This window comes from Takifugu rubripes, chromosome 9 (genome assembly GCF_901000725.2).
Source record: "Takifugu rubripes chromosome 9, fTakRub1.2, whole genome shotgun sequence".
NCBI lineage: Eukaryota > Metazoa > Chordata > Actinopteri > Tetraodontiformes > Tetraodontidae > Takifugu > Takifugu rubripes.
The window spans coordinates 13,203,997-13,231,243 of NC_042293.1; the positions used below are offsets into that span (position 1 = coordinate 13,203,997).

Sequence of the window (27,247 nt, forward strand, 5' to 3'; positions counted from 1 at the left end):
CGGAGATACAAACACAGTGAAGGAGGGAGAGAAAGAGGAGCGGGACGTTAGCGGCCCAGTTTGGGACAACACGCGTCCACGTATCCTCATGCACCCAAGTTCATGCTCGCAGACGCACAGATGGATGAAGGCAACTTTGAATTCCATTCACACCCAGGGTTCATGCGACCATTTTCAGTCACTTTCTAGGAAAAACCTCAAACACTCGACAGTCGTATGGGTAAGAGGTGGCACTACTCTACACAACTGGCTTGTTTTTAGTGCACAAAAATGAGTATCTAATGGTGAGCAGTGTGGTAGAACTAGTTACACGTACCCAAGGACAAATGTCGCGAGACAAGACACAGGACACAGAGTCTACAAACATACTACCACGAATACTAGTGGGGGAACTCTGCCTCTGAGTGTTTAAGGTCAGAGTCAGCAGCCATCACTGGGAATACAAAGAAAACAATCAATCAAAGCCACGGAAACCCAGGGGTTGGAAGCAGAGAGGGGCTGGCTTTGAAACTGAGAGACATGAAGAAAAGCTGCAGAAGACTGCTCTTGCTTAGCCTGTCCATTGCCTCTTCCATCCAGCAGGGCGGTGCCAGTGAGCCAGGAGCGCAGCCAGGGCAGACAGGGGCCTCTGCAAAGCATGGTGGGGTGGGGGTGGGAAGGATGATGCAGAATGGAGGATGGTGCATGTGTGTGATGGAGGACGGTGCCACCTGAGAGACCAGCTATGGCTGTGGGCTCTCAGAGTTCTGATCCAGGGTGTTGCCATGTGTGAATCCAGGGATGAAGGTGCTGTTGCAGTCAGTAGACAAAGCCATGCAAGAGCTGGGTGAACGAGGTTAGTCGGACGCCTTCGTTGAGAGTCAGTGATGCGAGATGCCGTCCAATGCAAATGATTTATGAATGGAACCGACTTTCAGAGCTCGGGCTGGTGTCTCTCAGCACACAGACCGTGATCGTTCTGAGGATCACTGAGTTGCGAATGAGATTGTTTAGCATCGATGTCGGAAAGGCTACAGTAGGGGTGGCAAAACAAAACAGACGGATATAGTGATGGACTTCATCACACATATAAACATAAACACAGCAGCACTGACATCAGAATATATCAAATATAACATTCCAACATCTGCACGTCAATCAAAATGCTGTTTAACGGGAATCTGCTTTGGATCATTGCTTTAAAACGGCCTTTAAAAATCGAGAAAGTCGCCACCTTTGAGGATTTTGTGTATTTGTGTCTGCACTGAGAGCTGCCTCCTACAGATGTGTGCATTGGGGGCTATGTTGACCTGCCTGGGTTAAAGCAGGGGCATGGGTATGACTGGCGATGATGAGGAGGGCAGTGAAGGTGATGGTGGGTGTGCATGGAGCTAGAGAGGGTAGGAGGTGAGGAGGGGGCTGCATTCAGGAAGAGTCGGAGAACTTACCTGACACTACAGCCATGCCAGAGGGAGCAGAATACAGAAGAGAGCAGAGGTTAGAGCGAGAGAGGGGAGAAGCAGAAGGAGGGGACTGCTGTCTCGGAGAGGGGTCTGAGGGGGTAGGAGCCCCAGCCTGGGAGGCAAGGGTCCAAAGCGGGGGTGGGGGAGAGAGGAGAGGCAAAAAGATTGTCAGAGGTTCGTGAAAAACACGAGTAGTTGGTGGAGACAGCAAAGTGATTAAGATGATCACAGAAAGTGAGAGATACACCAAAATAATCCAATTGTAACACGTCAGGATCGGAAACAAAAGAGAAAAAGAGGGAAGGAAGAATGAGGAGGGAGTGGGTGATGGTGGGACATGGCACCAGGAGAAGAGGGAGCGGGAGGACACGATCAAGCATGTGGGAATCGCAGCGGGGGGGGGGGAAATTGTGTTGAGCAAGAGGAAAGGTTTGAGCAGGAGAGAGAGTGAGAGGAAGGATGTGTGGAGTGAAATAAAGAGAGAGAAGTAAACATCAGAGTGTGAGGACCACCGTCACTGTTTCAGCAGACCCTGTTGAAAACCGTGCAAAAGGGAGGGAGGGACAGAGGGAGGGAGGGGGGCAGGCCATGAGCAGGAAGACCAGGGACAGCTCAGACATACTGATACACTGACGCAGGTGTGTGTGTGAGATGTGTTTGCGCATCAACAGTAGATCCAATCGGGCTGCCATGTATGACTGGATGTTTGCACATTTTAAATGCATCGGGTGATGGAATGAACCCCCCATGTGGGAGAGGACACCGCTCTGCTCCCCACAGCAGCATGTAGAAAATGCATTCAAGATGCTTCATGATATGGTCATGTCAGGAGTATGCTAGCTGGTCTGGACCATGATCGCAATATTTTCAGTGTCTCGACCAATTTCCTGCTTTTCAAAACAATATCTGCCTTTGAAATGGCAGGACACTGAGAATATGATGACCTGACAGCAGCATCTGAACTGGCTTATGCAGAACAATCCTCCACAAACAGCAGAGCAGACAGCAGCCATTTATTCCAAGAAGCCGCGACGAGCGTTTTGAACAGCTGAGGAGTCGGCACACATAAGCAGCGCACGTGTAAGTACTACAGTTTATGTGTGTGTGCTGTGTAGGAGGAGGAGGAAGAGGAGGAGGGACCGTTTCTACAGGTGAGGCTGAAGCAGGGCTCTTTTGGGGGGCATTCTGAGGCGCCGGGGGCTGGCTCGGGATTGGGTACTCACAGAACTACTTCCACATGGTCCAACGCCCACTGATCATGTCCCGCGCCATCGTGTCGTGGCTGCCACCATCGCAGCATCACGCCTTTCACCCTGGCCTCTCTGGAGAGGTGAATGAACAGGTTCCACTTTGGTTAGAGCCAGAACAGCCGAATCTAGAAGGTCCGTGAGTAGCGGAGAATCACTCACAGGGGAATGTTGTAGGAGACTCTCTGGGCTTTTATGAAGTCTTTGGGCTGGTGCTGGGCGATAACATGCCAGCTGACACCGTTGTTGATGCTATACTGCAGCAGGACGGCCCGGTCCACCGTGTCTGCCTGGTCCAGGGCGATGTTACAGCTGTCTGTTTGTGCCACGCTGCCGATCTGCAGCACAAACATGATCTTACTGTGAAAGGACGAGAGGGAGAGATACAGGTAGATATTATGGGTAGGCAGTCCTCTAGCTACTTACAGGCAGATGCACAGAGTTATAGTTCTGTTTTGGTAGTACCTGTACCTGGCTCTAGTGAGGTCCAGCGGTTTGGTAACGGCCTGCCTCATCTTACAGCCATTGAAGTAGAGTGAATCCCCGTGGGCATGAGGTGACAGCTGCCCACAGCCGTTGCCTACCCCACCACCCTGGATCAACTGCCAGCTCTCCTGCGACACGCTGCCCGACTCAAAGTTGTCTTTTATGGAGCTGGGCAGGTCGCTGCCGGACAGGGAACAGTCGTCACCTGGAGAGGAGGAAGAGGGGACGTGATGAAGTTCCGATGAAGTGAGTCTGACCAAGCCAACTGAAGCATCTCTCCAGAGTCTGTGGCCCACCCTGGTGTCCCTCGTCACAGATGCAGACCACTCCACTAGTGCAGTAGCCGTGTCCGCTGCAGAGCCCCGGGCAGGCCTCGCCAATGTAAACATGGTCTACTGCCCAGCTCTGACGCTCTCCCGTCCCCTCCTTCTGGATCCAGCGGAATTGAGTAGCTCTACAAAGAAATCACATAAACTTACCATCACAGCAAATTACGAAGGTGCCTTGCACCTGCAAGTTGCAGATATGTGCTGAGAGTTGTGGTAATCATGGAAATAGTGTATTCCTACCCTGAGGAGACGTGGTCTGGGAGCTGAACGGTGACCCTTGTCCATGTTGAGCTGTTTACTGGACTGTAGATTGTAGACTCGTGAAACTGGAAGGGAGAGCAGCCCACATTGTTGACAGAGGAGGGGAGGCACTCTGACTGCACCACCTGCCAGGAATCGGACCTGTAGGGAGAGATGGAGAACTGAGCACTGCCGCTGTAAAGGGGAGAATCCGCTCGAAACAAAGTTTCAAAGAAAATGAAAAACTGTTGAAAGAAAACTGAAATGATTTGAGTCTACCTTGCATCCTTCCTGTACTGCAGCAGGACAGAATGATGGTCTTCACAGGTGTCGGCTTCGCAGCCAACAACAATCTGAATTAGACCAAAAAAGATGTGTATTAAATGCATGATGGTCATTGATGGTTATATCCAGCACCGTTCACCTCTGTACCTTAAACTGTAAAATGTATCCAGGTTGCACTATGAGCTCTCTGGTTGCCAGGATGTTGTGTGTCCTGTCATGGTTCTTATTTGGCCAGTAAAGATGGAATGATGGGTTTCCACAGAAGCCAGCTGTGCGTACAGCATTTGGATAGAAGCTCCAGCTTTCCTCATGAGAAACACCCTCTGGGAAAGATATAAAACACAGACAAGAAGAGGAATAGACCTCCACATCATGTCCAGGAAAATATAATGAACACGCAAACTCACCATCATCAAAGGTGTCAAGCAAAGTGGATGGATTGATGTCCGAACCCCCCACCAAGATGTTGTCTATGGCCCACTGAGCTCTCTCCAGGCTGGGCATGGCCAGACCGGAGGAAATGGTAAATGGCTGCCACCAACGCAGGCGAGTAGCATTGGTCAGAGCTCCCTCGGGGAGAACAATGTAGTCTCTCCTCACTGACACGTACTTCAGATAGTCCATCTCATGGAGCAGGGTCCAGGACACGCCTGCAGACAGAAAGACAATTGTGGAGAGAAGAAATGTTGACACAAGGGAGGTGAGAACTCTAAAATATACACAATGTTGTAAATACACCCATGCTTTCATTGCACCTCCATCTGTGGAGTAGTCCAGCAGAACGCCCTCTTTACGACAAGTTGGCCGGTGGCAAAGCGTCATGTTATCGTCACTGCCGATCCTGGCCCAGTACTCTACAAACCTAGTCACAAAACCCACAGTTCACAGTGCCCAGAAAGGCCACAACTGTTACGATGGAGAGAAAACCTCTGGATGAATACTAACTTTGCCCCTCGGAGATCCAGATCAGCGGTTACAGCCTGCCGGGCATCAGCGCCTCCAAAGTACAGGGCTGTCCCCTCCACCAGCACCCCGCAGTCTGTACAAGGCCTACCGCCCTCCAGCACCTGCCACTGAGGGCCTGATGTCCCCACCCAGTCGAAACGCTCCTTCAGAGACGCCTAGAGGGGAAGGTTAAAGAAAATGGATCAGTTCGGCCTTTCTTTTCTCTCTGTGCTGTGACTGAGACTCGCTCTCCACCTTCAGGGTGCTGCTGGCGTAGCAGTTTGGTCCAGTGAAACCTGGATCACAGAGACAGCGCTGATCCAAACAATCGCCGTGGCCCCCGCAGTGACTGTCACATGACGGCCCGATGTAAAAGTTCTCCACGCCCCACTGAATATCCGAGTGCTGTTGGTAAAATCTGAACCGCACGGCACTGAAGAACAGACAGCAGGTTATTCCAACAACCAGGGTAACCTTTCCAAGATTTATGTGCCTTTAATCATTTAAGCATCGCAGTCATGTAATGGATAAAGAACTAAGGTGAAACATGCCAGAACCACGTCATGAAATATGAAGCAGTTATGTAAGATGACTCACATGTCCGAGAGGCTGTCGGGGAGCGGGTAGACCACCCTCTTCCAGCCTTCAGCAGGGAAGAAGACTGAAGGCTGGGACACCTGACCTCCACAGCGGGGGTCAGCGGGCAGACACTGGGGCACCAGGTACTTCCACGTCACTCCGAAGTCCGCCGAATATTGAACGTGGACCTGCCGGTCTGCGTGACGCTCGGGCACGCTGCAGCCAACTGCGATCTGAAGCCACACACGGGTATAACTGACACAACCCAAACATCTAATCAGGCTCCTCCCACCTGTGTGACGTTTAAGGCGCATTCTGTACCTTGAACTGCATGACCCAGCCCTTGTCGGGAACGATGTCGTGTGTGACGGCGTACACCTCCCTCCCATCTGCGTTGCCACACACCATCACTCCATCAGGAGAGCTGCAGAACCGCTGCACTGAGCAGTCCTCTGAGAACAACCAATGATCGCTCACTAACAAGAAACAAACACACGACGCCTTAAGAGAGGTTCGCAGTTAATTCAAAACCCTTCATAAAACACGGACTGATACCTATTGGAGTTTCCTCCGGCTCTTTAGGTTGGTCCATTCTTCCGGAGGCGCCATCGGCAGGAGCTCTCTCATGATTGGGTAATGCCACCCCTCCAAAGGTGTCAGATATCTGCGCTCGAGGGTCCGAGCCTGCGATAAGGACATTATCCAGAGCCCAATCACTGTGGTCAACTCCATCATGCTGCGGCTGCCACCAGCGCACACGCACCCCCTCCTGACGAGCAGCAGGGGGCAGCAGCACATTCACAAACCTGAAAACAGGAGAAAAAGACATAAAGAATCATTTCCACCCGTTTGTTTTACAGGGTGTATACCCCACCCTGCCCTAAAACCCACCCGGGTTTGGTGTACAGGTCGTAGAAGATCTCAGTCAGGAGATGCCAGTTGATTCCTCCGTTCAAACTGTACTCCAAAAGAACACCTTGGTTGCGATTACTGGGTGGAATCATGCAGCCATACATGAAGTAGAATTGGATGAACTCTGCATTGGTCAGGTTCAGGTCAACCGTCACCAGCTGACGGCTGCAACTCTGTGTGAAGACCCGAGGAGACGGTTTCAGTCACTCTCATGAACAATCTCCATAGAGACCATAAAAGAACACCGCATGACCAACATAGTATTATTCTATGTATATTATTGAAGATGTATTGACTGATTATCTCTACAGGTTTTTAGGTGATGCACATCTGGATGAACCTTATTCTACAACACGTACATGCCCAGGATTTCTAAAATGCACATATTGATTGCATTTAGTAAATATCCTAGCTGATGCTGCCTGGATATTAAATTAGGAATGTATTTATCTGCATTTCTCCAACACCCAATCCCAAGTTGGTGGAACAGCAGTTGCAATAGAAAACGGCACAACAAGAGCAATGTTTACGTACGCCGCTAAAGTGCAGAGCGGCCCCGGAAGCCACAGCTCCACACACAGTGCTGAGTTTGGCACCAGTTAGTGTGTGCCAGTGGCTGAGCGACGGCGCTCGACTAAAGCTGTCCTTCAGCTGCGATGGCAAAAGAACCACAGGCTCATCACAGTACTCTCCACCCCACTCTGGGTCGCACCTAAGAGGAACAAGCCCAAAGTACAATTAGAAAGTAGACAGCAATTTAGGGACTAAGAGTTTTAAAATATATATATGTATATATGCATTATATTATGAATCAATTTACTCACACACAGGAGCTTTGTTTGCAGTGTCCATGTCCAGAGCACATGTCTGGGCAGCCATCTCCAATGTAAAGATTATCCAGAGCCCAAGTCTGCTGTTTGTCAAACGGAGCTTGCTGTAACCAGCGGAACCTTGTGGCTGGAGATCTAAAGTCACAAGGCAAAGTAATGGACTTGGAGAGGTTGTTCTTGGGATGTCAGGCATACTACAGCATCGCTTCAGATGAGGGGAATCTCTACATCCACTCTACAGCTGTTTGAATAGAAATTGAAGGCTGACCTGGCGTATGATGGGATGGGCAGAGTAACGCGTCCCCACTTGTTATAAGTGTCAGAAACCAGCAGCCTCTGCAGGGTGTACGAGGAGCAGTCGGGGCTTGTAGGCAGACAGTCTCTGACCAACGGCTGCCAGGTCAGCCCAAGGTCCAGAGAATACTCCAACTCTACAGCTGAAGGAAAATAGAACAAAAACTGTTATATTAACTTCTATCTGTGGTCACATTAAAATACATAGGTAATCAGCATTCAGCAATGAATTAATGAGTTTCATTTTAAAACCCTGATATAATTAGACACAATACTCACAGTAGCAAGAGTTGGTGACTGAACAGGAAGCAGAGAAGTCAAACTGGATGAAAGCATCTTGACCCAAACTAATGTCAGTGGTGACAGCATAACGCGTGTTGGACTTCTCTATGAATGCAAATGCAGGTCCATCAGAACCACAGACAGGCATCCGGGTTCCTCCAGGGTGGAGAAGCCATGAGCGCCCATCAATTGAGGTGAAATCATCCTCCAAAGGTCCCCAGCCACTGGCACTCCCACCTACTACTACCTACAAATAGACACATGCAATAAAAATAATTAAATTTGGAAGAAACTTTGAAAAGAAAAAAATGATTCCTCAATAAATGCCTGATAGAATCTAGTACGTAGTATCTACGTGCCTGGTCTATCACCCACGGGCTGTAAAAATGGCCGCTCTCAGAGGGCTGCCACCAGCGAATGCGAGTGGATGTCGTCCGGGCTCGCAGTGGGATCTCCAGGGCCACTAGACGAGCCTGATTACTGCTGTTGCTGAAAAGGAATTCCTGGAGGAGCCCCCAGGTAAGTCCTCCATCCACTGAAAACTGTAGCAAAACTGGCTGGGAGCGAGGGTCAGGAGCAGCCTTACCACAGCCAAGGCGGAGGAAGAACTGAACAAACCTGCAGCCGTTAACAGGTGAATCGTTAAACAACATTGGCCACATGTTTAAAGTGTGAAAGTTCATTTGCATGTCCTCAGCCTTACCTGGCATTAGACAGGTCCAAATCATTGGTGACCAGCATGCGAAGGCCATCTTCACTGAAGAACAGGTGATTTCCACTTGACATTATTCCACATTTCCTCGATGGTTTTCCACCACTCAGTAGTCTGAAATGCTCTGCGTCTACAGCACCTCCTACAACAAAATTCATCCAAATTCAACCACAATCAAAGGTTGAATTAAGATATTCCATACAAATAAGAAGAGCTTCAAATATGAAGGAACCAAAAAGATTGTCTCCATGCAGGTCCTAAAATTTGGCAGAAGAAAACAGTAGGGAGGTTCTGTGCAGTGCAATGTTGGCAGTAGTCTACCTTCAAAGTCCTCCTTGAGGAAGTCAGGGTTGGGGGTGTCGGGCACGGAGCAGTCCGATCCAGAATAGCCAGGGTCACAGGCACAGTGGGTCCCACCCACGCAAGCACCGTGACCATTGCACATGTCTTGACACTGTGGGCCAATGTAAATGTTGTCCAGTGCCCATGTAGGAGGAGCAGAACCAATTGAAAAGAAACCCTGATACCAGCGGAACCTCACTGACCTGTGGAAGAAATACAAGTAAATGGTTAGAAAGGGAGAAAACATTAATATTCCCTGAATGTCTGGGAATGGACTCACCCGCAAAGACGGAGCTTGCCAAAGTGAATAACTTCCCTCCTCCAGCCCTGAGTTGTTCCAGGGAAATAGATACTGGCCGGATGCAGCTCTGTGGAGCACAGTGCAGATGGCTGAGGTGCACCAGCACACAGGGGGACCAAGAGGTGCCAAGTGGCACCAAAATCCCTGGAGAACTCGAGACGCACCGGATAGTTGGATGAGCTCTCCGCGGTGCAGCCCACATTAATCTGGAGGTACACAACCATCAGCAAAACACGATGAGTCATGGTTTAATGTCCGGTGAGTAAATATTGCTGGATGGATGCAGACTGGGAGAAGAAGCCATCACAGCTGTATTTATGCACCTCAAACTGAATGATAGTGTTCTCATTCACTTCAATGTCCCTGGTGGTGATAGAGTGCTCCCCGAGCTCACTGGAGACAAACACCATGGCTGACTCATCTTCCTCCCTGCATCAAATAATATTTGCTGAGGTCAGAAACATATATCACATCATATATCACGGCGCATAAAGGAAGGAACCCTGCATGTTTCCTTACAGTCCAGTCTTTTGGTAGGGGCAGTACAGGCCTGTGTTTCCCCCAGGAAAGAATAGCCAGTTGGAGTCATTGGGACCCTCATCAAAACTGTCAATTACAACTGGTGGGTTGTGTAGGGAGCTGCCATCAATGATGAGGTCATCTATTACCCACACCTCCTCTTTCTTGCCTGAGGAGAAAAACAGATGCAACATTATTACAAAGAGATTTCTACAGGTTTGGTGTTTTTTTTCCAGTGAACTCACCACTGTTGTAAGGCTGCCATAGTCTAAAGCGGGTGGCGTTGGTCTGAGCACTGGCTGGCAGGGCAAGGTGGAGGAACAGTGTGTCGGTGGAGGTGGGGAAGTAGAACTCATCTAACATCAGCCAGCTGATTCCACCATTCACGGAATACTGCAGCAGTATGGAATGAGAACGCTCTGGAACACCTAGAAAAGCCCAACATGCAACACGGCGTCAACACCCCAACATCAGTGAAAGTGCCATGATGAAAGTAAACGCAGTTATCTTTGACCTTTGGTGATGAATTTGAAGGCAAACTGGATGTAGAGCGTGTTGGAGCAGTCCAAATCACGGGACACAATCATTCGCATGCCGTCCTGCAAACAAAGGTTACGTCTACTGCATCTGCTCGCTGCGTCTGTGTGCTTTATTGCTGACGCGTGGTGTTTAGGAGCCTACCCCTTTGAAGATAAGGGCAGTGCCTGATTTCAGAGGCTCTCCACTCAGAGTCCCCCTCTCTGCTCCATACACCTCAGGCCACGTTTCCTGCTGGAGGTTGTCATTAAAGTCCTCTCTCAGCACAGACGGCAGGGGAGTAACAGGCACACAGTGGGGCCCTCCATAACCCTTGTCACACCTGTGTGAAATCAGAGGGAGAATGGTTCCGTCGCGTTCTAACGTAGGTAGGAAACCCAAAAATTGTTCTCTGAGGAAGATTTACTTACACACAGCGTCCATTATCGCAAAGGCCGTGACCGGAGCACATCCAGGGGCAACCGGGGGCAAGTAAGACGTTATCGAGCGCCCATCCCTCGGCCCCAGGGGTAAAGTGAGTCTGGATCCAACGAAAGCGGGTTCTTGGGGAACTGAGGAATTTAATTAAATGAAAATAAAGTTTTGATTTAGAAGTGAAGGCACCTTCATGAGGAGACAATTAGTACTGAGCACATACTTAGCAGCACTGGGCAGGTAAACAGTGATCCTCCTCCAGTGTTTGTACTGCGTTGAAGTGTAGACAGAGCTCTGTGTGTAACCAGCACATCCGATGGCTGGGGGCACACACTCGGGGGTGATAAGAGACCAGTGCTGACCACAGTCTGTGGAGTACTCCAGCCGCACTCCGTGGGAGAAGGAGGTGGACTTACTACACCCCATACTCAACTCAAACTGCAGGAAGGATGAGCCTGAAACCTCAAAGTCCCAGGTCTCTGCGTACCGTGGCTTCTCTGCAAACACGGAAGGAAATATCTCTTGTAGCGCGATGACATTTGTTTGTGATCATGTTATAACTGTTTCATACTGTTATTCAAGGCTACAGCTCTCCATGAAGTTCACTGTGGCCAGGGTGACACCATTAAAACCCAGAACATTTATAAAGCGGACGAACATTTTCATAAAAAAAACACAAGTTCAAGGAAGGTCTTGCATTTAGTAAAATATGAGCACAGCTGTTGCACTGACAGCCAAACCAATCCTCATCATTTTCAATGCCACGGTAAATGAAAAGTACATACAAAATCGTTACACACCCAACAGCAAATATGAATACTCTAGAAAATAACGTACTGCTGAGTTATGTGCAAAATTTGTGCATATTTCACATGAGGAGAATGTGGCAGTGCCTTATTGTGCACATGGGGACATGGGTGCTTTGTGTTTATGGATGGGTTGCCAAGTCGCTCTTGCTGCACACGGAATGAATGATCCCAGTTGTAATGTAATATTTGCACAAAGTAAATCTGCTCACAGCTTGACGCAAGCATAAATAAGGGGCAGGATGTTCATTCAGGTTTTCTCTCATTAATATTTCAGGAGCCGCGGCTCCACAGTAAATGGAAGATTCAGTTTCAGCCCGTTGTTGCGGTAACGCTGTGACATGACTTTATGTTAGATCTACATATTCATCATTTTAACTTCACAATTTGGTGGCGGGTTTTTGTGGGGTCTTTTTTTACATCTTGTGTCACATTTAACCTCCACTAACACTACAACTTAGCTGCTGACAAATGATTAATACTGTAGTTCAACTAAAACTGCTGATCAGGAACCAATTGATTATTTAAACTAAATGACTTTGCTTCTAAAAAGACTCACTGTCAATAGCCACAGAGTTGAAGGTGAGCGCTGTATCCAGAGACAGACAGTCCACAGTCACCTCCCCACCCTGAACGCGGTACCAGTTGTGCCTCAAAGGAGTCGTGCTGTCAAACTTATCCTGGAACCCTGTTCTAGAGCTGTCATTCATGCCAACCAAGACATCGTCTAGAGCCCACTGGGCTGAGTGTTTCCCTAAAAACATGAGAAATAAACATATAATAGAATATTTATTGTCTGTTTTGTATTATTGCAGATCCTTTTAATCGACTGACCTTGTTGGGGCTGCCACCACCGGAATACTGTGTAGGGTGTTTTGGCCGCAGATGGTAACTCGATGGTCACCACTTGAGGTTCCAGGAAGGAACTAAAGTCCAGCTCCCTTAGGAACTGCCACTGCACACCGTTGTTGGTGGAGAACTGAACAATGACACCTAGAACAATGGTTAAAAATAGAGCAGGATGCATTTTAATCTGAGAACTCTCGTTATTTACACTGATGCAAAAATACTGCTAAAATACTTAACCGAGTGGATAAAATAAGTAGAAGTACATAAAGAAATCCGAACGATTACCTTCATTCCGGGATCGAGGCCTTGTGCAAGTGGGCCCCAAACTCTTGCTGCCAATTCGGATGTAGAACTGGACCAACCTGCATGTAAATGGACAAACTTCAGATCCACGGCCAACAAACGGGTATAAAGCATTTGTGAAGACCACTCACCGGGTGTTGCTGGTATCCAGAGGGACTGTTCGTGCCTCTCGCCTCCCAGGGCTACTGAAATACAGTGCTTTGCCCTCACTGATGATACCACAACCACCCCCAATTTGTCCCCCGCTTAGGCTCTGCCAGAGTGGGCTCAGCTTCCCTTCAAACCCTTCAGTCAGCTCAGTGGGGCTGGCCACAGACGGGACACAACTATCCTGCTCCACTGTAGGAAAAAAATTAAAACATATACCGGTAAAACAAGACAAAATACAACCTTTTGGTTTGCAAACCATCTTTCAGGTGCATTACCTGTGTATCCCATGTCACAGAAGCAGACGCCAGAGATGCAATCTCCGTGTCCCCCACAGTGGTTTGGACAGGGCTCTGAGATGTAGACCCCATCCAAAGCAAAAGGTGGAGCATCTCTATAAACACTGCTCTCTTGGAACCAGCGGAATCTGGTTTTACTGAAAATTGGAAAGAGACAAAGTGAAGTTGGGCAGAGATGGAGCAGATATTTCCACTAAGTCCTGCTGTCATTTAGTCTAGCTACCTGGCTGCGACATTGCGTGGTATGACCACAGTGACTCTGGTCCACTGCTCATAGTCCCCAGTGTTGTAGACGGTGGGTTCTCTGAGCTCACGACCACTGCCCTCACAGACACCTGACCCTGGGGTTCCTGGGAAACAGCCCTCTCTTACCAGCGCCCAGGTACGACCAGCATCATGGGAGTATTGCAGCAGTACTGGGGCAGCAGCGCTGAACTCTGACTCACAGCCAATGTTCAACTGGAGAAGAAAGAAAGGAGAAAACATATAGATATGAAACCATTACATTGAATGGGCTGGAAATACCTTGACCCTTCCCATGATGATACCTTAAACTGAAGGGTGTAGCCATGACGCAGAGCCAGGTCTCTTGTGACAGCTACCCTATCTCCATCTGAGCGTCCGAACACCATTGCGGAGGGTGTTGGCGCACAGAAGCTGTCATTGCTCTCCCTCTCCATACCTTCATTACCCAGCATCAGCCACACGCTCATCTGGTTCAGAGGGTAGTCGAAGGCGGGCTTCTCGTAAAAGTTCTGTAAAGTCAGTGGAGGGATGAAGGTCCTTTGCTGTTTCTCAGACCCACCAGATAAATGTAAAGACTTTCCGACCGATTTTGTGGTTGTTTTATCACAAAAAGAAACAACATCATGGAAAACAGCTGCTCAGACAGCAGGAGACTAGTTTCTGACCTGTGGTAATGTGGGGTTGGCCATGGGGATGATGTGTTTCTCTCTCTCTGACAAAATGATGACATCATCAATTGCCCACTGGTCATAGCCCTCGCCGGAGTGAAGAGGCTGCCACCAGCGGAACCTCGTGGAGGGTGTCTTTGAGGCCAAAGGCAGTTCATAGTGGACAAAACTGGCGAAGAAATGACAGCTTGCTTCATTTTCTGATCACAAATATAACCCCATGGCAGCAGAAGGAGGACTTCTGTTTCCTCTCACCGAGGTTTGGTGAAGTCAGTGAAGTACATCTCAGCAATGAGACCCCAGCTGATGCCTCCGTCATTACTGTACTGCAGCAGCACCCCTTCCTCCCTGCTGTCTGCCTGGTTGCACTCTGCCCAGTCTCCGCCTACCCTCAGGTAGAACTGCACAAACTCGGCCCACTCAGTGTCCAGGTCCCAGCTCATTAGCTGCCTCAGACCAGCCTGATGACAAGACACACATGGAAAGTTAGCTACAAGGTAACGGCAGTAAAAATGACGTTTCCATGGAAGCAAGTCACCTTGCTAAAGTACAAGGAAGACCCAGATGAGACCACTCCACAGCCCATGTCAGGCGTGACTACCTCGCCACCGATCACTTCCTGCCACGTAGCCAGCAGTGCATCCTGGGACTCGAAGTCAGAGAGCACACTAGAAGAGAGGGGCGACGAGGGCTGGCAGTCTGTTCCAGAGAAACCATCATCACATCTGCAAGACAAGGAGTAGGTGGATCGGGTGAAACCGGCAAATCTTTCAAGATGAGCTCCACAAACATCTTTGGAAAGATCTTTGAAGCCTTGACCGTCAACTATGAAAAGTTTACGGAGGGTGATGGGGTATGTTAGCTAACCTGCAGTGCCCGTGGTCACACCAGCCTTGTCCGTGGCACATGTTGGGACACTGTTGGCCAATGTAGATGTCATCCAGGGCCCACTCGTCCTGCTCTCCATAATAGTTCTGGATCCATCGGAACCGCGTGGCACTCGACCTAAAGAGAAAAGTTAAAAATAGTAAAAGATTAAACTAGATTCACAATTTCTTCCGCTGTTAGGAATCAACAGTTGCTGTATGTGAGTCACATCATCATGTTGCACCTCCTAATCTACTTTTCTGATGGAGATAGAGATTTGTGGATTTCACATTCTGGCAGGTAAGGATTAATTTTGTCATGTGTGTCAAGTTTGTTTCGAACGAGCGTGCGGGTTCTGGAGCTGTGTGAATGTCAGCTGGAGGACAACCATATCATCACATCCCCCCTGCTGCAGATGTGAATGGGGGCGCGTTGTAACAATACGTTTGTGCTGCTCAGTACATTTTCTGCAGTGACGATTGTAAAAGCAAAAGATAGGCGGTTATATTGAGGATTATATAGTTGGGGTCTTTGGGACCTCCCGGTCACACAGGAATGACCACAAATGCTTTATTATTGTTTATTACCGAGACCCTCTGACCTCTCATCACCCTCTGCAGGGGATTAAATTGCCTTTATTTAGGATTATGGAGAAAGTATGGAGGTGGAGGTACTTAGTGAGGACCATATATGGCGTTAACCCAGCTGATATATATCATAGTTAAAGCCAATAACCGTACATTTATTACGTATAAACTGTCACTGCTGTAATTCTTCGCCATGAATTATGACTAAAAGCTGTCAAAAGACTATGTGACAGCTGTTAGCTAACCTTTTTTCAGATGAGCTCGTGGAAGAGCTCAAACGAGCGGTCCACAAAATGGAAGTGTACCAAGGGCTGGTACATTCTAGCACCATGGAGAGAGGATCCATCTAGAGTTCTCCACATAGAAAGCATAAAGGACCTAAGACCGTCCACTCACCATGTCTTCTGAGGCAGGGAAAGAGTGATGCGTCTCCAGTTTTTGAACTCCGATGGGTGGTAGACACTGGGAGCCGTAAACTCGGAGCAGCTCGGCATGCCAGGCAGGCAGGCCTAGGTAGAAGAAATAAATGCTCTCTTTGTAATCCATTTTTGATAGCGCACCCATTTGCTGAAGGTTGATTACTCAGAACTCATTAAAAGGCTTTTCATCTATCACTGTGAATTGTGGGTAATTCTTTGGTAACAGCATGATGTACCGCAGACGCGACAGCCTCAGTCCCAAAGTAGATAAATATACACTAAAGGGAAGTGAAAGATTATAGCGTGTCTGACCTTGAGCGCTGGAAGACAGGCATCGAGGCTTAACGCTGCTTTCTGCGCCTCACATTCTGCTCATGCCAGATGACTGCCTTTTTGTGTACTTTGGAGAATTTGAAAAACTGACGGCGGGCTCATTACGCCCTATTCAATTCCGGCAGTCATAAAAACTTGGCGGGCACTTCTGCCTCTTGTGAATATTTATGAGCCTGTTGCGACCACAGAAAATCTTTGTTGGATCACAGGGAAATTATCTGAAATGTTACTGTGTTTTTGATAGCAGTGGGATGAAATAATACACACTGTAGTTGTGATGAGTTCTCATCTAAAGGACATTAACACCGTCAAAGACTCTTATTATTTACATGCAATTACAGGGGGGTGTTATGAATAAATGAGTCTCCACAATCAGGTACTAATTACTGGCTCAGGAGGATTTCCACAAAGTTTAAATGTAAAAAGTCCACTTGAGAGAAATTTTAAAACCACTATTTTATTTACTAGTTTATAATCCCACTCAAATACATGTATTTTAAAATACACAAAGCTTTTTTTCCCTCCTCTTTTATTAAAAAGATATTCAAAGATCAGGTGTAATAGCAAACCATTATGTTTAGTCTGTGCTTTTAAGGGCAGAAAATACAGATGTGACTCTTACTTCTTTCACCAGGTGCCAGGTTAATCCGTGGTTGGTGGAAAATTCCAAGCGGACCTGAGTGTCGATGTGAGGGGACGGTTCGCGGCCGCAGCCCATGACCAGAGAGAACTGCAGACTGTATGAAGCGCCGATCTGCATGGACTGGGTCTCCACATAACGGATGATGGAGCCAGGGCTGGGCTCACCAGAGAAACTGGAATACAGGACCAGAGAGTGAGTAAGGCTTTAAGTGCTGCTTTCACACTGAGTCTGGGAGGTGAATCCAGAATTCCCACCACCTGAGGGTCCAGTCGTGCTGGCAGTACGGCTGCACATGGCCGAGATAGAACCCGAGACTCTGCGTGACGTCCAGCACGTTGCTGAAATCCAGACTTATGGTGTTGAAAAGCACGGAGGTCATGCTGATTTCATCCAGGGCCCACACGTCCTGACCGCGGCCTGAGTGGTACGGCTGCCACCAGCGGAACTGCACGCCGAACTTGCGAGCACCAGCGGGGAGCTCAACAGACACAATCCTGCGTGGATCAAAAGCTTAGAAAACTAATATGCATATAGCATTTACAGACTGTGCACATTTGAAATCCCAAGCGAGGAAGCATGTGTGTATCGACGCACTCGTCTCTCTGTCTCTGTCTCACACACACACGCACACACACAGTTGTAGGTACCGTGGCTCATGGAAGCCTCTGTAAGCGTAGTGCTGCAGCAGCGTCCAGGTGATACCGTTGTCTGAGGAGTAATGCAGGAGGACGCCTTCTCCCGGCTGGTCTGGAGCAGGGCAGGAGCTCAGGGTGCTCCGGCTGCCCAGGCGAAGAGTAAACTGGAGATATCTGGAGACAGAAAGAAAAGATTCATGTCTGTCAAAAATGACCCCGGTGCTCTCTGCCATTCGCTGTGTGGTCATCCCATAATGTTGCCTCTCTGTTAGCAATCAGCCACAAAACAGGCGGTTGCCAGGGGGAGGCTGTTATCCGCAACAGGAAATTCGATCCAATGCCATATCTACCTCTGTCACCTCCCTTCAATCTTTCTCCCACACTTTCATCCCCCTTTTTATCCCTGTCCTCATCAGCAGTCCTCCTCATCATCACAATCCATCTTCCAGCAACAGAGTTAGAAGGAGAGAGAAAATGATGAAGGAGAAGTGCGGACAGCCGACTGGCCAGAACATCTGCGATATAAATCTAAAGCGAAGCTTCCCGGTTAAGCAAGGTCACACTTTTTTACCGACAAAGCGACTGTCGCGGACCAGGGCGATTTTGGGTGAACCTGGTTGCTCATTACCTGGCCTGGGAACTGTCCAGAGGAGTGGTGACCAAGTGTCTCCTGCTGTCTCTGTTGAAGACCAAGGCCTTGCCGCTCGCCAGCACCCCACAGCCAAAGCTGACCTCGGCCCCACGGAGCGAGGAGAAGCTGTGGTAGGAGGAGAGGCGCGGACTGGAGAAGCCTTCTGACAGGAACGCCGGGAAAGTCTGGGAGGCGAGCTCACAGGCTGGGCCACTGAAGCCCGGGTCACATCTAATGGAGTGAGTACAAAGCAAACAAGATGTCAGCAGGCAGGGAAGGTGGGATCCTAATGAGCGGAGTGTTTTGATTTATCATAATTAAATAAAACATCAATCATTCTCACTTGCAGCCTGTACGGGAACAATGTCCCCTTCCAGAGCAGAAACGAAGGCAGGCGGGACCAATGTAGACTAAAGCAAACAGAAGAATCAAAACTCAAGTTTAACTTTGCATGTCCCCTTGTGCATGGATGGAAATGTAGTGCACTGCAATACTAACTGTAATACTGACCATTGTCTATGGCCCACATGCTGCCTGCTACGGTGCCCGACTGTTTCCAGCGGAAGCGTGTCCCATCCGTCAGTGCAGCGTTGGGCAGAGGGATGGAGATCCTGGTCCACCTGGATATATAAGTGACGGATACAGAGATGTTTACATGGGACGTGCCAGGAGGTATTATTCAAAGGAGCAGAGTTCTGATACCCGCTGTAGTTGTCAGAGGAGTAGACGGTGCTGTGAGGTAGGTGGGGTCCAGCGCAGAGCTCTGGCAGACACTCGGTGTGGAGCAGAGACCAAGAGCGACCTTGGTTGGTAGAAAACTCCAGACTCACGCTTATGTAAATAAAAAGATTAAGACAAATGTAATGTCAGCATGCTGACGGCCAACCTCTGAACGCTACTGGGATGAAATGTGCCCCACCTGTTGGCAGGCTGGTGAGAACCACAGCCCAGATTGATGGAAAACTGAGCGAGGTGAGTGTGTGTGCCAGGCAGAACGGGGAGCAGCTGCATGAAGTCCATGGCCCAAACGTGCCGGTCCGGCCCGCCGTGTGACTGCTGCTCCAGGCAGAATTTGGTCACTGGTGTTTGGAGGTCAGTGGGCAGCGCTAAAGACACCAAAGCTGGAGTCTGAGGGAGAAAGAAATGGATGATAGTGTGAGTAGATCAGTGATTAGAATTCAAGAATTTATTTTTTATGTCTCAAACAATGAGAGATTTGCATTTAGTTAAAATCCAAAAGATGAAACTGGTCCCTGAGGATTATCGTTAATCTTTTTAATTGGTGTAATAGTTTCATTTGAATATATCCTTCATGTCTCACTCTGTAAGACGAGTACGGAAGCGTGTCGAGGACCACACGTTCCCTCCGTCCCTCAGACTTTCCATACACAATGACATCATTTTCATGGGACTCTCCGGGGTCACAGTCGCCCCCACCTAAACGCAACACACAGTGAACCTTATATTAGCATAAATGATGTTGTGTTAAACCTTTTTTCCAGGTTATTTTCCCTTGTAAAATGTTCGTACCCATGGTAAAGTAGAAGCGGAGGTTTCCATAAGACGTGGTGTCAATATAAGGGGTGCACACCCTCCTCCGACCCTCCTTCTCAAACACGAGAGCAGAACCTGATTCAATCTCTCCACACTGGTTGCCGATGACAGCGCCTTCAATGTCCCAGCTGTGTGGGGGAAAACCAGGAAAATAAACGCACACAGTGATAAAGAAATGACGACAATTACCATGCACTCTGCTATTTATTAACTATTTTGCAACATTTCAAGCTACTGTCCCCACTCATATTACACATTTATGGGATATATTCCATATTCTGTGCTATATTCTCAACAATCAGACTATGAAATCTATCATCAACATTTTAATTTTTGAAGACACTTAGCAAAAATGTTGAATATTCACAGAATATACTGTTAAATACTTTGAAACACAACACATGTTAAGCAGAGAGACACTCCTCATTAGCTCTGACAGAAGTTAACTCAGTGTGTCAGCCCTCTCCTGTGTTGCTTCTTCCCCTCTGTGTTCCCCCTCTATTTACTGCCAGGCAGGAAATAAGCTGATGCGTCTCTGTCACCGCCGACGCTGTGTTAAATGACAACCTGTAGCTTTATGAAGCTAAAGCACACACATGCACAAAAAGACCTGCTGCCTAAATGTTGCTATCCTGAAAGTGTGTGTGTGGAGCTGTAGAAACACGCTCCTCTTTGTGGCTTTTGTCAATCATGTGTCCAGGAAGATGACCAGTAGTTGCTTCAAGAGCCCTGAAGATGACTTTCCATCTGAAATATCTCTTTATTTTTCCATCTCTTGTTCTCATTTTAGTTGTTTTCCTAATATTTTACAGCAGTTTTGACATTTATAGCATTGTCCAGACCTTTGTCTCTAATAATCTTGTCAATTAACAAAATTCTTCATTATTTACCGCATCAAGATTGTAAAGACTGTCATTTTAAATGTCCATTTCTATATTTTTCTATCTAAATGTTTATCTGCGATACATTTTTGATGACATGATTCAACACAGGAAATTCTGCAAAAAAAGGTTGCCTTATTCTGGACTTACTTTAAGGGTAGGCTTTCAAAATCTTCTTCCCAGTAGCTCCGTCCTTCCTCACGATGCAGGTCGATGTCTCTGGTAGAGGCAAAACTCTGTCCGACTCCCTCGCCGCCATGGAAATACAGGGTGTTGCCCTCTGACTGGCAGGCGTGCTGGGCAGGGCAGACACAGGTGTTACTTTAACATTTTAATGCAGATTAAGAGAAAATGACACATTTTGGAGGGGATCTGTAAGATCTGCTGGTGAAGCTGTGTACCTTGACAGTAGCTCCAGGGAAGAACAGCCAGTTAGCAGTGTTTGGAGGATCCAAGCTGTCCTCCAGGAGCGGGGGCCTGTGGGCGCCATTGACTAGCAGCACATTGTCGAGACCCCAGCAGGACTCATATCCTTCTGGTCCTTGGGGGGGCTCCTGAGTCCAGCGGAAGCGCACGCCATCAGCCTTGGAGTGATGTGGCAGCGGTAGCAGGTGGATGACAGTGCTGCTGTTGGTGGGAGCTCTGGAGGGGACAACATGTCAGTGATAAAGCCAAAGAGTGACAAATACTGTAGTGCAGCCGCCAGTAATGGAGTGAAAGTGACTCAGGCCAAGCCTGAGTGGCCAGTGGTTGATCTATGAACCGGTCTGTGCTGCTACAAATGCATGCACTTACTCCAGCTAAATATTTTAGACACTACAGTAGATCTTCATATTATGTTGGAATAGATAGGAGAGGAATATATGCTAAAGGGGGATGGTGAGAAGAGAGGGTGGGGTCTGTAACAGATGGAGAGACTGTGGGCTGCGTGAGGAGAGACCTGATCTTTTCCATTGTGACCCAGTCATCGGAGCCGTTGGTGCTGGCAGATTGGCTGTACGACACTGTGATGCTGGGGTCTGAGTAACTGAAGCGACAGGAGCCTGAACCTGGAAACAGAGAGATAACAGGCTCAGTTATGCTGGGAGGAGTGAAGGATGGGATGGAAGAGGAGAGGTCTCCCAGGTCTTTCTGGACCTTGTTGCTTACATTCTTGCCTGAGAATCGGACTATTTTTATACCTTTAAAATGTTGGTTCCAGAGGATGCAGTAAAAATTGTCGAGGGGATCAAAGGTTGCTAATGGAGGAAGCAGACCGTCCTGCATGTGCCCACGCCCCCCCCCCCCCCCCCTCCACACCACCAGGTCAGCATCTCACTCTGCGTCTCCGTCCCCCCCCCGAGCACCGTGCATTAACCTGTGCCCTCTTTATTGCTCTTGAACTACCTCACGCGCACTGTTAGACTGTCACAAACTCGGACTAGATGACAGAGGGGAGCGGAAAATAAAAACAAGGTAATGACAGAACACAGAACAAGAGGAGGGAATGAATGTGAGGCAGGAGATCACAGGAGTGCACACTCTTCTTGGTTCCCCAGAGAACCGCCGGATGCATGTAATGGACATAAAAAATACAAGACTAAAAACTCTGCCATGGCCTTTTCGGTGTCTTTAAAGAATATTATGAATGATTGATTATTGTGATAGGAGAGCTGGGGAAGAGGGTTAGCAGCAAGCATCATGTCATAGAGTTTTTTAATATACTAAAAAGAACCTTCAACAATAATCGGGGTGAACTCACCGAGGGCAAACTGCAGGATGGAGGCTGTGCTCGTGTTGAGAGGAACAGTAACCTGAGAACGAGTTAGAACATCGCCCAAAACGTCAAATGAACTGAAGCTCAAACAACAGAACATCTAGTCATCACAGGCTTTGTGGCGTCTTAATGCAGTGGTGATGTAAAGTGCTGGTCAAATATAGATTTTACCAGCTCTCGCTCTCCAAGGGGTTCACAGAAGGTCACCGCTCGGCCGTGCATCAGGACCCCACACTGCTCCCCCACTGCACAGTTTGTGCACTCTGACCTGTGAGGAGAGGGAAGCGGGTTACAAAAGACCCCCGAACGGTGCAGCGATCACAACCTGGACACCCACCAGACGGCGGAGTCCAGCTCTCCCAGGAGGTTGGAGTCAAAGTCGTCACGCAGCACGGCGTGTTTGGCGTGGAGCTCCACTAAACAAGCACACAGAACACCTGCTCAGTCTGCTTTTTCCTGTTTACCATGATCTTTGTGAGAACAATGCGCCCCCCCACCCCCACCAACAACATGCAGACTTACCAAGGTTTGGTCTCAGGGGGGACTCAGTTGGAGCTGAATGACAGAGGAGCAGAGCAAGTTAGTGAGAGCGGATACTTTTGAATACAGGAGGAAAAGAAAAGGCAGGTTTTTAGCTCTGAAGTTTCTCTGTGCAGAGAATCATAAGTTTACTTCAAACAAATCTGAGTGAGACAAACTTTCTCTGTGTCCCGGCCCGGCTCGGCCCGGCCCGGCCTGCCTCGGCCTGTCTGCAGTCTCTTGCTGGCTGCCAATTTTAATTCCATGTAGCAATGAACGGCCAGGTAGCCGCGATTAAAGGGTCAACGTCAATTAACCGCCATCTCCCCAGAGAGGCGAGTGTTGTAGTCTGTATCCACTGCAAACGTGCGCAGCCATCAATCCCAGAGGACGTGCACGCTCAGAGCGGGAGGGAGGTGAATGTGGTCGGCGTTCAGAACTTACTCAATCACGTGTGTTTCTACCGAGGCCACTTGTAAATGCACAGCAGGGATTTGACCATTATACTGCATAAAGCCATGTTTAGGTAACGTCACCATTTTAGTCATAAAAGAATTTAATCTTCAGTCTCTTTCATGATCGCTCACTTTTAATTGGTGCAGCGGTAGTAAACTGAGTCCGTTTTATCTTCTTTACTCTGCTCTGGGTTTTTAAAGACTCCCAGGCTGAAGAGACGGATTAGCTGCCACATTATTCTCCAGCCAGGATGAGCCAAACCACCTGATAAAACACACTCAGATAACAGTCGGGGTTCTTTTTAAAGTTTAATTCTGGACTTTGCACAGGTGGAAAAGTCCTAAAATAGGCTGTCTTGCGTCTGAACCCACTCATAAACAAGAGAAGCTGAATTAAAAGAGGAGCGAGATCTGCATGGTTTAATGGCTCCGCCAGTATCTGTTCTCTGAGCGCAGGCTGTCCTAATTTCTCTCCATAGGATCCAAAATCTAGCCTCTCAGAAATGGATTTGCTATTCACAGACTGCCGTTGCACTCTCATTCCCACTTTGCAGCCAGTTCAGTGGCAGCGACTGTTGCTGCTGCTTCAGTGGGCTCCGACAATCAGCTCCATGGCCTGAGACGAGGCTCAGCAATGAAGCCCACAAACAGCAGATAAAAGGCCTTCTTAGTCTGGAACTCTAATCCCCCGACGTCTAGTGATTCACACAAACATGTTGAGATAATCCCAACATTTGTAACCTGACTCTATATGTTTCATAAACATGCTCATTATATTGTAGGGCTAATAAATTGGGTAGTCGTGTATTCAGTTTTCCATACTGAGCATGAACAGAGGATGTGTTAAAACCTGTAATCCACTTCTCAAACTGACATAATGATAAACGCTCCGTCAGTATTCCGCTCTCTCCATAGCAGAACAAGCTTCCAAATTTCTCTTGTGCTTTCTAAGCAAGGCATTTGGCTTGAAAGAGAAGCTCCTTTTTTGTTGGATTATCCCTTCAAACTTCTCCAAAAAGCCTCATTTACAGTTTTCCATGCCGTGCTTCATCGCACTTTTCAAACACCTCTCCTACTTGTCTTCTATGAGGATCCCTCCTCCGTGCACAAACCTCCATGCACGCTCTTTCCGTCTCCCCCTGCCTAAACCTCTGAACATTGGGAGCAGACAGTGGTGCTCATTTCACTCCGATTAATCCCCTCTCACTTTCTTAAAGACTTCAATTACTGCCTCCTCTACTTGCAGCTCATCTCCACTAATGCCTGTATCTCCATGGCCAGGGCTTATTCTCTCTCTCTCCCTCTCTCTCTCTCTCTCTCTCTCTCTCTCTCTCTCTCACACACACACACACACACACGCACACACAAACAATAACAAAAAGGAAGAAATTCTCAATAAACACCACCAGAGCTAATGTAGCCTGATTGCTGACAAGCTGCTGGGGACTAAATGAGCGTAAGCCTTTGGAGACTCAAACATCTTGCCACAAAGAACTGAGGCCACAAGTCATGTTAAATCAACCCCCCCCCCCCCCCCCCCCCCCCCCCCCCCCCCCCCCCCCCCCCCGCCACACACACACACACACACACACTCTTCATCTCGCAGCCTTAATCTCCTCTTCCTCCTCTTTTCTCCACACCCTGTAAACTGCACCAGTTTCTCACAATCTCCCTTGTTCTACTCTCGTTTCTCGCCTTCGTCTGACTCACACCCTCTCCGTGTTTGAAGTTAAGGTCCTGTGGTGGACTCGCAGCAGCAACTACCCTTGCACGGATGCAGGATTCAATTGTTCTGCTTTTACCATGACCAGAGTGAACCTGGAGCCAAGAAACTTTAATTTCGGGCTTCATTTATGACAATAATCAAGGTGCAACTGACTGAAACAGGAAGGAATTATAATGTAGAGCATATTCTTGTTCCAAGCAGCAGACCCTGGGCTGATTCTACAGCTACAAAAAGTGCAGCGACAAGAAGAGCATCTGTAATGATATAATAAAATAAGATAGGAAAGAGAACAAATACAGCAGCAAGGATGGGTGGAGGAGGCTAGACAGCGAGGTCTCAAGGTTTCCGTGCAAGTGAACAATGAGGGACGGCGGTCGAGCCGGTGCTCAGCCAAACACGCAGGCTGGCAGACGGACCGGGTGGGTGGGTGGGTGCTGAGGACATGGAAGAGTGGAGGCCACCTATCCCTGTGCTGTTGTGCTGTGATCAGACGTACCTCGGGGAGCTGTGGCCTCTTTGAGTTATTTGTCCCTTTAATAATCCGTCTGGGCTGCAGTGCGCTCGACCAGGCCCATAAAGACCTGATTTATCCCCTGACTGGAAATGAGAGGGCCCAGCAATCCTGGAGAGGATTCAGGGACTACTAGCCCTGCTGACAGGGGATAGAGCTGATGGACAGCCTGCAACACAAGTCAACAGTCCTCGCCGCCCCCCTCCCACTGCGCTGAATGCTCTCATCTGGGCTTGATAAGTCTTTTTATGAGCGCTCGATAGCCAAAATTCACTTGTGTTTCATCCTCTTGCTGTCGGTTCATATCTCCGAAGCACTTCAAAACTGGGACGGGTACGGGTAGCTCCAAAACAGCCGTCTGAGGAATTGATGCGTTTGGATGGAGCAGGTTTGCTGAGGCCTGGTGGGATTTGCCCTCTGACCGTCCAGGTTCATGTCTCATGTCCTTTTGGTTCATCCATTTCAAGAAATCTAGTTCTAAGTTCTAAGTTCTCCTCTGACTTCTTGAACTAAAGTTCAGTGTCTGATGTTCCAAATTAAAATAATGTCTTCCACACTTTGTTTTGTTCTTTCAAATTCTCTTGTGCCTTTTTACGGCTTCGTTTTAATCACACCAAGCTTTAATTCACACTCCACACTTACCTTCTTGTTCTTGCTCCAGTTCTGGCTAATATGTACACTTGCTATTAAAGTCCTGGATGATTACCTCTGATTGCCATCTTATTTAAGCAGCCGTCTGCTTCTCTATGGATCATAACCCTGCTTTAGATATCTCTCCCTTCTGCAAGCTTCAAAGCTCAACTTTTAAGTATTTAAACTGGCCCTCTACCTTTATTTTACCGTGAATATTTATGAATTGATCTCAGCTAATTTTACTCAGAATAGCCTGATCTTCCATTCCTGAGGTGAAAAAGTCAATAAATTGTTGCTTTTTCTTTATAAAGCCACAGAGGAAGGTCATTTTAACTTCACGACGTCATTCTTCTGAAGTTGCTAACAGAACAAGTGAGATGAAGCGACTGGTCATTTACGTCAGCGAAATGAAGAAACTCATTTCACTTTGGCCCGCTTTCCTTTTGTGTTTCCTCGTCTCGCTTCCTCCTCTGTGTCTGTTCGCCTTCTGTTGCCTCGAGCGCGTTCTTTTCTCATTTGTAATTCAGATTTGCGGGCGGATCGTTCAGCAACAGAAAGAGCGCTGAGTTATTGGCCAGTAAAGGAGCTAGCCTACAACAAGGTCAGCCGCCCACTCGCATCCTTTCACCCCTCCTTTTCTTGTTAATGGGGTTTAATCACGTCCACTAAACACCAGAATCATCTGTGTGCTTTGACCTTCAGGTTCCTCTCTCTCGTGCTACCACTCTTCCCTGCTCTTTTGTCAAATGTCTTCTCTGTTAGTTAGAAAGAGCCCCCTTCTCCTCATCTCCAATTGGACCTCTCCTCATTTACAGCTTTTGAATGTTCTCTGCAGATCTATATTTTTTAGAGGTTTCCTTCTCTGCAGCATCCCCACTCCAAGGCCACGCAAGGTTTAAATCTCAGCTCTGCAGCTTGTCTGCTGTGATTAATTGTCTATTAATGTGCCACTGCAGGGCCTTGGCTCTAAACACGTAAACGACTGTCGTTGGCTGCAGACATTTCATCTGCAGAGGGATGAGACTGGGGCAGTGTGTCACTGGTGGTGAGAGGTTGAGCTCTCAGGCAAGGAGACTGAGGAGA

The 27,247-nt window shown here is 48.2% G+C and overlaps 1 protein-coding gene across 1 annotated transcript in view; it reads right to left on the reverse strand.

The window, feature by feature from the left end:
* The window catches only part of LOC101074793 (reelin), a 59,888-nt gene that overhangs the window by 1,343 nt on the left and 31,298 nt on the right, over positions 1–27,247 (reverse strand). Inside the window, 62 exon segments of the mRNA XM_029841542.1 lie at positions 1,428–1,433; positions 2,666–2,764; positions 2,852–3,049; positions 3,161–3,380; positions 3,472–3,629; positions 3,745–3,906; positions 4,024–4,097; positions 4,177–4,352; positions 4,437–4,679; positions 4,785–4,891; positions 4,975–5,150; positions 5,230–5,407; positions 5,572–5,786; positions 5,875–6,029; positions 6,109–6,359; positions 6,445–6,638; positions 7,000–7,177; positions 7,290–7,430; positions 7,564–7,732; positions 7,869–8,118; positions 8,231–8,489; positions 8,575–8,725; positions 8,905–9,008; positions 9,010–9,128; positions 9,206–9,276; positions 9,279–9,432; positions 9,550–9,655; positions 9,746–9,914; positions 9,991–10,173; positions 10,260–10,344; positions 10,427–10,604; positions 10,693–10,833; positions 10,920–11,193; positions 12,062–12,256; positions 12,337–12,495; positions 12,637–12,713; positions 12,786–12,993; positions 13,080–13,237; positions 13,324–13,559; positions 13,649–13,855; positions 14,012–14,183; positions 14,270–14,475; positions 14,553–14,739; positions 14,882–15,019; positions 15,865–15,977; positions 16,843–17,035; positions 17,121–17,357; positions 17,511–17,672; positions 18,127–18,360; positions 18,473–18,539; positions 18,640–18,749; positions 18,832–18,960; positions 19,049–19,257; positions 19,451–19,566; positions 19,660–19,811; positions 20,715–20,860; positions 20,966–21,206; positions 21,505–21,613; positions 22,306–22,357; positions 22,492–22,588; positions 22,658–22,736; positions 22,843–22,875. Of these exon segments, the coding sequence (XP_029697402.1) occupies positions 1,428–1,433; positions 2,666–2,764; positions 2,852–3,049; positions 3,161–3,380; positions 3,472–3,629; positions 3,745–3,906; positions 4,024–4,097; positions 4,177–4,352; positions 4,437–4,679; positions 4,785–4,891; positions 4,975–5,150; positions 5,230–5,407; positions 5,572–5,786; positions 5,875–6,029; positions 6,109–6,359; positions 6,445–6,638; positions 7,000–7,177; positions 7,290–7,430; positions 7,564–7,732; positions 7,869–8,118; positions 8,231–8,489; positions 8,575–8,725; positions 8,905–9,008; positions 9,010–9,128; positions 9,206–9,276; positions 9,279–9,432; positions 9,550–9,655; positions 9,746–9,914; positions 9,991–10,173; positions 10,260–10,344; positions 10,427–10,604; positions 10,693–10,833; positions 10,920–11,193; positions 12,062–12,256; positions 12,337–12,495; positions 12,637–12,713; positions 12,786–12,993; positions 13,080–13,237; positions 13,324–13,559; positions 13,649–13,855; positions 14,012–14,183; positions 14,270–14,475; positions 14,553–14,739; positions 14,882–15,019; positions 15,865–15,977; positions 16,843–17,035; positions 17,121–17,357; positions 17,511–17,672; positions 18,127–18,360; positions 18,473–18,539; positions 18,640–18,749; positions 18,832–18,960; positions 19,049–19,257; positions 19,451–19,566; positions 19,660–19,811; positions 20,715–20,860; positions 20,966–21,206; positions 21,505–21,613; positions 22,306–22,357; positions 22,492–22,588; positions 22,658–22,736; positions 22,843–22,875 (9,766 nt within the window).